This window comes from Capra hircus, chromosome 8 (assembly GCF_001704415.2).
Source record: "Capra hircus breed San Clemente chromosome 8, ASM170441v1, whole genome shotgun sequence".
In the NCBI taxonomy this organism is placed as follows: Eukaryota; Metazoa; Chordata; class Mammalia; order Artiodactyla; family Bovidae; genus Capra; species Capra hircus.
Window position 1 is genome coordinate 37723972 of NC_030815.1, and position 12555 is coordinate 37736526.

Genomic DNA, 12555 nt, shown 5'->3' on the forward strand with positions numbered 1-12555 from the left:
CCCTGGTGTGCAGTACAGTATGCTATGCTCCCCATAATGTCAGTCATTATTCTTCTTGACTTTACTTGTGCTCTCTGGTTGAAGCACTTAAGATTAATGAGGCATTTGTTCTCAATCAAGAAGCTGTTTATGAATATAGTTCCAGTTACAATAAGCTATGTAGACTTCTCTTTCTTTCTCTGCACTACCAGGGGGGTGGGAGGGCTGGTAGCGAGGGGATGCTGTTTATTGAGCAAAAGGGAGAAGAATGAACAGGAGAGGGAAAAGAAAAAGACTTGACTTTTTTAGCCTATAAGCAGTCCCTAACAGAAAAGCCTCCACATCATAACTATGCTGTCAAGAAAATTGATATCCTCCAACGTGCTGTTCTGTTTGGTTAAAGTAAAATAATTATTACCACTCTGGCCTTTGTGAGCCAAGGTTTAAGTTTGCAGCTGTTCAGAATGATCTGCCTCCCTTGGAGGCAGAAGGTGATTCTGAACTCAAACGTGTCAGCTCGAATGTGAGCGTGTGGTCTGGCAGGCAGCTTCCAGAGACACCTCACTAGAGAGGAGCAATGGCACAAGCAGACCCTTGGCTACACAGACCCATGGTCTCTAACAAGAACACAGTCTTCCTTTTCTTGCTTTTTCAATGTTTTTACTATGCGTGAGGATCAAAGACAGCCTCTCACCACGTGGTCTTGACAGGAGTCCATGAAATGAAAAAATTAAAAAAGCATAAAACACATCACAGGGTGCAGGAGTGCTGCCGTGACCTCTCAAGGACATAAGCCAATAAGATCTAAAAATCAGTGGCTCCAATCTACAAAGCTACTTCAGATCTCTTTGTTAAAGAAAAATGTCAACTCGGTTGTCAGTTGGGAAACTAGATCCAGGAGATCATTCAACTCTGGAAAATGTCCTCCAGGAAGAAACTAGAGTTGATATGAAACAGTAAGGGCACTTCTCTGATCAACTGCCCAGTAACACTAATTACTCCATACTAAGTATATGACCAAATAAATACACTATTAGTGTTGACTTCATTTTCAAAGTAAACAAACTGAAATCATTCAAATACATGGTTCAAAATTAGGTCAGTTATTCAGCCTTCTTTCCACTCTAAAAACAAGCAACTGAGAAAAAACAAAAATGATTCTGGGCCTGGGAATCTAGAGGCATGAGTACCGCCATGAGTCTGGGCTCTCTTACCATATAGAATGGAGAGCCTGGGCAAAGGACTTACTCTCTCAAACCACTGACTTAGTATCTGTAAAATGAGACTTCTGAGATAGATGGAGAAACGTGCAGTCTCTGTCAGCATTAAATTTTTTTGGAAGCTAGGAAAACTGGAAGCTAGTATCCTTGCTACTTAGAGTAGATTATATTTAAATCAACAACTATTCTGAATTTGTAAGTCAAAATTTTTTAAATGGAAGTTTTTTTTTTTTTTTTTAATGCAAGACATCTAAGAGCCAAATGATAGACAATTCTAACATCTATTATCAGTACCACCATTTTTTCTTTTTTTTGGCAGTGCTGTGTGGCATGTGGGATGTGGGATCTTAGTTCCCCAACCAGGGATTGAACCCATGCTCCCTGCATTGGGAGCATGGAGTCAATCACTGGACAGCCAGGTCAAGTTCCTATAAAACTAATCTTATCTAAGGAGTTGGACAGGAGAATTAATGGTTGTATTATGGAATATGGTAATTCTCAACTACATATATTTTCTTTAATGATCACTACCCTAAGAGAACTCCCGTATCAGAGAGGGAGAAGAGAAAGTACTGCCTTCAGATTTAACAGAGGGACTTCATGGGTCTCAAAGATAACTTACCAACTTTCTAAGAAGTTAATCGTTTTTACCTGAGCCTTAGCAGTTGAGATTTAAGACTACAGTATTTTCCAAGACTAAGAGTTCAGATAAACAAATACTTTTGAACAAGTGAAAAAGACTTTTTTTAGTTCACAAGCTTTAGCAACATTATGGGGGTGGGTGGTTTAAGACCACTACCTCAGGTACTTCCAGATTTTAATTTTGTGATTATGACTCACAAAGAGAAAACACTTCACTTTCTTTCAAAAGCCAAAACAATAGCTATGTCTAAGCCTTGGGGGGCATGAATGGCAACCATTACTCAATCTATAGATGCCACTTATTTACAATCAAGCAATAAGAATAAATAAACAGACACTAAAATGTTTTTAATCACTGCAATTGCATATTCCACTCTTTGTAAGAGGAAAGAAAATGCTAACACCAAATGATCATCAAGGTACAGCTTGCTCATATCTTTTAGTCCATTAAAAAAACAAATAAACAAATAAGCAAAATAAAGTGAACAGATGTGTGACCAAGGTGAAAATTTTATTTCATATTTACTTTTTGATTTCTTTAAACTATTTTGAAGAAAAAAAAGCAGAATGCTATCTATGCTGCTTATAATATATAATGCAACTTTGTTATTGTACAGAGAATAAATGCTCTTAAATAAATAATAAATGTGTGACAAGAATACACAGAAATACTGTACAAGAAGGTCTTAATGACCCGGATAACCACAATGGTGTGATCACTCACCTACAGCCAGAAATCCTGGAGGGTGAAGTCAAGTGAGCCTTAGGAAGCATGGCCACAAACAAAGCTAGTGAGGGTGGTGGAATCCCAGATGAGCTATTTCAAATGCTAAAAATGATGCTGCTAAAGTGCTGCACTCAATGTGCCAGCAAATTTGGAAACTCAGCAGTGACCATATCATTGGAAAAGGTCAGTTTTCATTCCAATCCCAAGAAGGGCAAGGCCAAAGAATGTTCAATCTGCTGTACAGTAGAGGTCATTTCACATGTTAGCAAGGTAATGCTTAAAATCCTTCAAGCTAGGCTTCAGCAGGACATGAACCAAGAACTTCCAGATGTACAAGCTTGATTTAGAAAAGTCAGAGGAACCAGAGATTGCCAACATCCACTGGATCACAGAAAAAGTAAGGGAATTTTAGAAAAACATCTACCTCTGCTTCAAAAGATTTTTATTGTGTGGATTACAATAATCTATGGAAAATTCTTAAACAGATAGGTATAACAGACCACGTTACCTGTCTCCTGAGAAATCTGCATACAGATCAAGAGACAATAGTTAGAACCAGTCATGGAACAAAAGACTGGTTCAAAACTGGGAAAGTAGTACGTCAAGGCTATACATTGTCACCTGCTTATTTAATTTATATGCAGAGTACATCAAGCAAAATTCTGGGCTGGGTGAAGCACAAGCTGGAGTCAAGATTGTATGACAAAGGTCCATATAGTCAAAGCTATGGTTTTTCCACTGGTCAAGTATGGAGGCAAGAGTTAGACCATAAAGAAGACTGAGCACCGAAGAACTGATGCTTTTGAACTGTGGTTGTGGAAAGGACTCTTGAGAGTCCCTTGGACAGCAAGGAGATCAAATCAGTCCATCCTAAAGGAGATCAGTCCTGAATATTCATTGGAAGGAGTGATGCTGAAGCTGAAATTCCAGTACCTTAGCCACCTGATGCAAAGAGCCAACTCACTGGAAAAGACCCTGATGCTGGGAAAGATTGAGGGCAGGAGGAGAAGGAGGTGACAGAGGATGAGATGGTTGGATGACATCACCGACTCAATGGACATGAGTTTGAGCAAACTCCAGGAGACACTGAAGGACAGGGAAGCCCAGAGTACATCCTGGATAGGGAAGCCCTAACTACATGGGGTGGCAAAGAGTTGGACATGACTAAATGACTAAACAACAACAGCAACCTGGTTTACTATTTCATTCTACAGAATTTTTTTTATGTGTTTTTTTTAAGTTTTTCATTTCAAAATCTTACCTTTTCATAGCATGGCAATATCTATTCAAGAATATAATATGCAACTGTGCATTCTGCTGTATTACATTCAAATAAAAATATTTAAACAAATTCTTCTAAATTAAGAGTAAAGGGATATATTGAATTAAACAGAAATCCAGAAGATAATACATAATGCATATAAAATCCAAATAGTAGAGCCTGAAGTCAGGCAAGTTGATTCCTCCAGTTCCATTCTTCTTTCTCAAGATTGCTTCGGCTATTCGAGGTTTTTTGTATTTCCATACAAATCTTGAAATAGCCAAAGCAATCTTGAGAAAGAAGAATGGAACTGGAAGAATCAACTTGCCTGACTTCAGGCTCTACTACAAAGCCACAGTCATCAAGACAGTATGGTACTGGCACAAAGACAGAAATATAGATCAATGGAACAAAATAGAAAGCCCAGAGATAAATCCACACACATATGGACACCTTATCTTTGACAAAGGAGGCAAGAATACACAATGGAGTAAAGACAATCTCTTTAACAAGTGGTGCTGGGAAAACTGGTCAACCACTTGTAACAGAATGAAACTAGATCACTTTCTAACACCACACACAAAAATAAACTCAAAATGGATTAAAGATCTAAATGTAAGACCAGAAACTATAAAACTCCTAGAGGAGAACATAGGCAAAACACTCTCAGACATAAATCACAGCAGGATCCTCTATGATCCACCTCCCAGAATTCTGGAAATAAAAACAAAAATAAACAAATAGGACCTAATTAAACTTAAAAGCTTCTGCACAACAAAGGAAAATATAAGCAAGGTGAAAAGACAGCCTTCTGAATGGGAGAAAATAATAGCAAATGAAGCAACTGACAAACAACTAATCTCAAAAATACACAAGCAACTTATGCAGCTCAATTCCAGAAAAATAAACGACCCAATCAGAAAATGGGCCAAAGAACTAAATAGCAATTTCTCCAAAGAAGACATACAGATGGCTAACAAACACATGAAAAGATGCTCAACATCACTCATTATTAGAGAAATGCAAATCAAAACCACATGAGGTACCACTTCACACCAGTCAGAATGGCTGCGATTCAAAAGTCAGCAAGCAATAAATGCTGGAGAGGGTGTGGAGAAAAGGGAACCCTCTTACACTGTTGGTGGGAATGCAAACTAGTACAGCCACTATGGAGAACAGTGTGGAGATTCCTTAAAAAACTGCAAATAGAACTGCCTTATGACCCAGCAATCCCACTGCTAGGCATACACACCAAGGAAACCAGAATTGAAAGAGACACAGGTACCCCAATGTTCATCACAGCACTGTTTATAATAGCCAGGACATGGAAGCAACCTAGGTGTCCATCAGCAGATGAATGGATAAGAAAGCTGTGGTACATATACACAATGGAGTATTACTCAGCCATTAAAAAGAATACATTTGAATCAGTTCTAATGAGACGGATGAAACTGGAGCCGATTATACAGAGTGAAGTAAGCCAGAAAGAAAAACACCAATACAGTATACTAACACATATATATGGAATTTAGAAAGATGGCAATGATGACCCTGTATGCGAGACAGCAAAAGAGACATAGATGTGTAGAGCGGACTTTTGGACTCTGAGGGAAAGGGAGAGGGTGGGATGATTTGGGAGAATGGCATTGAAACATGTATACTAAAGAAACAAATCGTCAGTCTATGTCCAATGCAGGATACAGGATACTTGGGGCTGGTGCACGGGGATGACCCAGAGAGATGTTATGGGGAGGGAGGTGGGAGGGGGATTCATATTTGGGAACACATGTACACCCGTGGTGTATTCATGTCAATGTATGGCAAAACCAATACAGTAAAGTAAAATAAAGTAAAAATAAAAATTTAATTTAAAAAAATCCAAATAAAACTACAGTAAGGACTTGAAGTCACTTTAAAAAAAAAAAAATTAGTTTCCTTGAGCATATAAAAATTACACTGATCCAGCCAATAATTACCAATGTCACTTCAACTCCTGTACTTTTCTGTAACTCATCACCTTTGACCAGATTAAGAAGTACAGAAATAAATTTAGATTTCATGAAGGTGCCCAATTCTTAAGGAAAACTAATTAAAGCAAAATGGAAATAAAAAACAACACAGAATCAAAGGATTTCAGGGTCAGAAGAGGCCTTAGATAGTCGTCTCTAATCGAACCTTCTCATTACATTGCTTTTAAATCTTCCTCTAATTAAGATTTTAGATTTCAGGTATGTGAGTTACTATGCCTACCCTGCCTTGCCCTGCAAGAATTATATAAGGTAATTTTAAAAGTTCCCTAGTAAGACATAGCACAAAAGACACTGGAAGTTTTCACTGACATTGAAAAACAATAGCACCGGCTTAAAGCTACCATGGACAGAAGATTGACAACTCATGATTTGTCAAAGTCATAAACCTGAGTATGACACAACTTTCCATGATATAAATTACCAATCTTCCCACGCAATTTCCACTCCCATTCACACCACTAAAACAAAACCTCATATTCCTCCTACCTCAAAAGAAACATCCAAATTTCCTGAAGAGAAACAACCACCAAAGAGCTCTACTATCCCTAAAGTTTAACCTCTTAACCTGCTTTTATTTTGTTTTTAGAATTCAATAATATAAATCCTTTAAAGATAGCATAGGAAATCCTTCTGTGGTTATTAGCATACTACCTTTTAATACTCTACAGAGTATTAAGCACACGAATTATTACTGTTTAGGATAAAAGCATTCAGGTTATCAGTTCAATCCATACATTTAACTAACATCCTCCTTCATAATTAGAAGTGAAGCTCTAACACAGAGTTTAGGTATTTCACAGAAATACTCAGAATTAAAAATAATTTTTCCAAGTAGGAATAAAAAAGAAAATGGTGGGGGGAAAAAACTTGAAAGAAAGCAATACATATTCAGCATTTTTACAGTGTCAATATTGTATTATGTTTTTAATTAGCAGTAACTTAGTAATTATAAAATGGAAACTGATGAACAGATTAGACATAAACTCTAGTGATTTAGGTCAAAAGTAAATAGATACAAATTAAGACTCAAAATAACTAGAAACACATTCCAGAATCAGAGTGTTGACATTCAACACCTAAAAACAGAACTTGGTGATGTTCAGAATATGCTCTAAAGTGCTACTATAATGAAGGAGTACAAACTCCTCCAAAATGAATCACATAGTCACAAAAGAGCTGGAGACAAAACAGAGCTGAAAATAAAGCATTCTAATAAAGCTGGGTTATAAGCTTAACATTTAGTACATGAATGTAACAGTCAGTATATAAAGGCAGGTACAGCTCTCATACAGGTCTATTTATCTGAGCAGCACTGAAACAACACAAACAGGCACAGAGCAATGATATTTAATTAGAACTATGAGAGCTATAACCTTATGTCACAAAAGACAGGTAGCTGGGGAATTTCTTACCTGTTTCATTTCGTTTCACTTGAATTTGGGCATAGAGCCAGGATTCTAGAATCCAAGTTAGGGTGTAATTCAAAATTTGTAAGTCATCTCTTTCTTTACTATACAGTTAAGGCTGCAATATAGCCTTTTGTTGCTCATTTTAATTGATATAAGTGGATAAAGTAAAGAAAAAAAAAAGCAAAAGCAGATACACTGAGGACTAAACCAAGACTTCTGGAAATGATGAGAATGCTGAAGGTCACAGAAATGATCCAACAGTACACCAGGTATTAGGAGTATTATAGAGAAATGAGACAAAGTTCTGGCCTTCAGTTACTGAAAAGCTAGCAGGGCAGTTTGGCCCACATGACTTCCACTCCTTAGAACTGGTAAATAAAAAGACAGCTGGTCTGTGACCACCAATTCCAGCACATCTGCAACTACCAAGCCCAACTACCTGTTAATGTATGACTTCAGTTAATTAGCTAGTTAATTCATTTATTTATGGCCTGGATTTGTTGAAATAAACCTTCTGATGCCTTTACTTCAAAAATGTAAATAATTGATACTTACTTATATGATATAGTTACTATTACAGTTTCCCTCTTTTTCTCCTGTTTCATTGAAATATAATTGACTTATTGTATAAGTTGAAGTTGTACAATGTGATAACATGATGTATCTCTATATTGAGAAATCATCACCATAATAAGGTTAGTTAACACATCCATCACCTCACATTAAATACCTTTGTGTGTGTGCGTGTGGTGAGAACATTTAAGATCTACTTTCTTGGCCACTTTCAAGTATCTAATAAAGCACTGTTAACTACAGTCATCATGCTGTACATTACACCATCAGAATGTACTTGTAACTGAAGTATATACTCTTTGACACCTTCACTCATTTCCCTCATTCCCCCAGCCCATGGCAACTACCAATCTATGCTCTGTACCTATGAGTTCAGGTTTGTATTTCTGTTGTTGTTGCCTTTTTTCTTTTATTCCACATGTAAATGAAAGCATTCATTATTTGTCTTTTTCTGACTTATTCCACATAGCATAACACCCTCCAGTTTCACCCAAGTTGTAACAAAACAAGAGAATTTCCTCCTTTTCTTAATGGCTGAATAATAATCACTGTACATATGTGTGCATGTGTGAATGTGTTTGTGTGTGTGTGTAGAGACACTTTTTAATCCATTTGTCCATCCACAGGTGCTCTTTTTAATCTTTAATTTTTATTTTTTGATCTTTAAAAAATAGAACTACAGCATACGATTCTCACACACACCTTATGAAAATAAATATAAGGTGTTTCAGGTACCCTCTTCTTACCTGTAAGATTTTCAAAGCAATAATCATTAAAGGAAATATAATTAACTGAAACAATCACATTTGTTGTATAAACATATATCTCAAGCAAAGTACGCTACTGGAACCTTTTGTATTCACGATGAATAAGCCTTACTTTCACAAACTATGTTTAAAACAGAAAATCCCAGGAAATACTTAGTAATCAGAGTCAGTGAACTAAAAGCCAGCATTGAAATATCATTTGACTTCAGCCACACTGTTAGATTTCCATTAGGTTCTTTTAGAGCTTCCATCCAAAAGGAGATCCAGTGCTCCTCTGGAACCTAAAACTGACAGTATGAGATTGATTCCTAAGAAGACAAGTCTAAGCGTACTTCCCACATGCAACCATCCCAGCCACAAAATCCAAAGAATCATACTTAAGTGCTTAGTAAAATAGAAATATTGCAACACTCAATGCTATACTAAATAAGGGTGTTAAAGCCAAACTATTATCAGTTACTTCTCTGCAATGCTTAAAATGAAATTCAATTATTTCTCAAGAGAAAAATTTAGAAATAGAGCTTTCATGGACAAAGTTCACTCAGAATAGATAAACTGAAAAAAATAATAATAATTGGCCCACTGTGAATTTAGATCATTTCCAATTAGAGCTAAGAAATTATGTAGGTCTGAAAAAAATCAATGCAAAGTTGTATTCAAGAGCTCCTGTCTTTATTGCAAATTAAGAGAGATTTACATGGTGTCAATATTAAAATACAAAAGGCACACTGTATTTTCTCAGGGTGCAGAGAGGTTAAGATTAAAAGAAATATGCTTTAAATCAGAGGTTAGATTAATAGAAATATGCTTTAAGTCAGTTGCATAGAGTGATTAACCTACGTATTTCCTTCTGAAGACATGCTAAAGGAAAACAACATAATTGATAAGAAGCAGCCTTGGAATCAGAGTGGCTGACTGAGGCCTAACCCTGGCACTGCCATGCAAAGGACAGTGGTAACTTGGGGTAACAGGACTGCTCGGTGTGTGAGCATGGGAGCCAAGCAGTAACTGCAGACGAACAGAGAATTCTTCATGCCTTAGTGCACTGAATTAGAGTAGCTCTAAATTCTAAACCTACACTTCAGGGTGAAAGAGGAGACATCATCAATAAAACTGACTCTACAAGACTTTGCTTTGGCTCATATAATAGGAATAGAACCAGCATGGTAAACAAGAGCTGAATATATATATTACAGCAGGACTTCCTGGCTGTTTTAAAGATGCTGTGCAGTTACACAGCTTTTGTTAATGTGATGACCAACCAAATGAAGTATCGAAATGTTATCTGGGCCCACTAATGGAAAGAATTCTTAAGCTGGATATATTACCTCTAATATTACATAGATAAGATTATTTGGACTATAAAGGTGGTCCATATTTTTCCCTGCTTTCCCCTCACTATCCAAAGTGAATGCCAGCAATAAAATCATACAGAAAGTCATTCTTATAGATGCCTTTAATTTATAGTTACCATATGTCTATTTCCACACTGAGAGCTAAACATATATAATCATGACATAAATTTTCACCATGCAGAGCATGGTCCTTACATTGCGCCTCAGGGTTTTAACTTTGGCTGCAAGGAAATTTAACCCATTGTCATTAGAGATCATTAAGGAATAAAGCAAAGGCTACTATTATAATCAAAATGAAGCTGAGCATCTGTTCTGATATCAAAAATGAGGGACACAGTCTTGAGATCTGATCGGTCTCCACTTTCAGCAACGTTCTGATAGCTCTTGAAAGAGAATTTTTAAGAAAAATTAAGGCAACACATAATCAAACTGTAAAGTGGGTAAACTGGTAGATTAATGGAATGGAGTGAAAAGCTTCTATAGCATCTTCAGGGAAAACAGTTTAGGTGAAGAGAGATCTGTGTTTCCCAAACGGGGAATAATTTGTTCTAGTTTCTGTCTCAAGTTCACAGCAATGCTTAGCACAGAACACTTTAAAATTTGCTAAAGTATGAAAGTATAAATGAATAAACAGGGAAGAGCTCATGCTAGTGGAATAGCTGTGAATGAGCATGGTTTCCTCAGAGGTCCCTAGAGATTCCCATCTTCACTGTCACTCAGAATACTTATTTTCTAGAACTGCTGGGAAAGAATGTGAAGCAGTATTTTGGACATGCTCTAAAAAGCTGCTAGTCTCTGTAGGTTCCTGAGCAGAGGGTGATGTCTAGAAATATATTTAACATTTCCACAGTAGATACAGAGATACTCAGTAGGATGATTAGGAAAGAGAAGACTAGAAAAACAGGGAAGGGTGAAACTGCACACAGAAGTACATGTATCACTAGATTTAAATGGACCCACAATGGATGGAATAAATAAGCCACTTACTGCTGTCCATGCATTTCTTTTGCACCGGGCACACAGCCATCCATCACAGATCTCATGAGAAGGGATTCCATAACAACCTACAAAATAATAGTATGGATTCATTAATTAAGCCTTTTGTATTTTGAGAATATGACACATTTTAGCCACTGAATAAAATCAAATCAGAGCAACAACCTACCATACCATTTTTGATTCTCACTGCTTATAACAAAACATAAACAAGGCTGGCTCAGAGACACTTTTGGTTCTCACACCTTATACCTAACAGGGTATCACTGCCAGGAAGCATGAGAGTGGGCATCTTAACAGTCACCAGTGCTCACACTAGTTATCATAAAGAATATTAATGATAATACATGAATGGGCAATAATAAAATCTCTAAACTTTCAGGTCTAGTCCTTTACTCACATAAAACATATTTCAAAATAAGCTACAATTCATGAAGCAAAGTTCGGAGAAGTTTTAAAATGGTACAGTAAATAAACTTTAACAAAATATTTCTGAACATAAAATTATATGCATAAAATTAATGTAATTTAAAACACACTTCAAAAATTGCATTTAATTAGCTTTAATTTCAGTGATACGAACAAAGGATACACAATTCATGGTTGGTGATGAAGAGATATGTTCAATTTTACTTGTCTATTCAGTACATGCCTGACTCAACAATTTAAAGAGATGGCTGATGATGTAAATACATGATACATGTAGCAATTACATGGCTCGAACAAACGTGTTACTCTGGCTTCCTGAAAAAAGAGGGCTTTGAAAGATTTAAATGAGTAGAATTTAAAGAAGTAATTTTTAATATAAAATTTCTATAAAATTTGTCTTGGGAAGGGAAAATAACAGAAATGTAATTACCCAAAGAAAAGCCTATAATAGTTAACCAAGATCATAAAATGTTTAGTTCAAGCACATGTTCATAAAATATTATGGCTAAGTTGCACAGTTAGTGCATTCTGTAGTCAAGATTAAATCCTAACTTGTTTGTAAAATGATGCTGTGCCCCTCATATACATATAACCGTGTAGAGTGAGTGTGTGTGTGTGTGTGTGTGTGCGTGTGCGCGTGTACTGAGTGTCTTACAGATTGATGAAGTAAATAAGAAGTTTTATATAATTATATTTCAAACACATGTTCAAATCCCTTGGGGAAGCTGAAAGTATCTAATAAATAAATGCTTGATAGCCAGGCAATTTCAACCTTAATATAAGACTGGTATTACTGTGGGATAAATACAAAATGTAATACATATATTGTAAACCATTCATACCACATTGACAGACTCACACTATACCTAAGAATGTTAATAAAACATGTGACTTGGTAAGAGCTTGAATATTAAAATGCTTTAAAATACAATTGCAATGTATAACTGATTCATTTTACACATTTTAGAGGGTTTAGATGACAGAGTAATCTATAAAAATGTATTTGCCATTAACACAATTATGTAAAAATACCAAATTGAGACAGGTATAGAGCCTAACCATCTCAGTCCTGGGGGAAAACAACTCGAAGGACTGTTTTCCCCAAAAGGCAATGAAGATCTCCCTACTCTTACAAAGAATAAAATTTTAACTCAGGAATTAAATTTA

At 36.2% G+C, this 12555-nt stretch overlaps 1 protein-coding gene across 2 annotated transcripts in view; it reads right to left on the reverse strand.

Annotated features, from left to right (window-relative positions):
• KDM4C (lysine demethylase 4C) overlaps positions 1–12555 on the reverse strand; it is a 400467-nt gene that overhangs the window by 141304 nt on the left and 246608 nt on the right. For both annotated transcript variants that reach the window (XM_018052007.1, XM_018052008.1), the window contains one exon: positions 10951–11027. In XM_018052007.1, coding sequence (XP_017907496.1) covers positions 10951–11027 — 77 coding nt within the window. The remainder of the gene's footprint in view (positions 1–10950; positions 11028–12555) is intronic.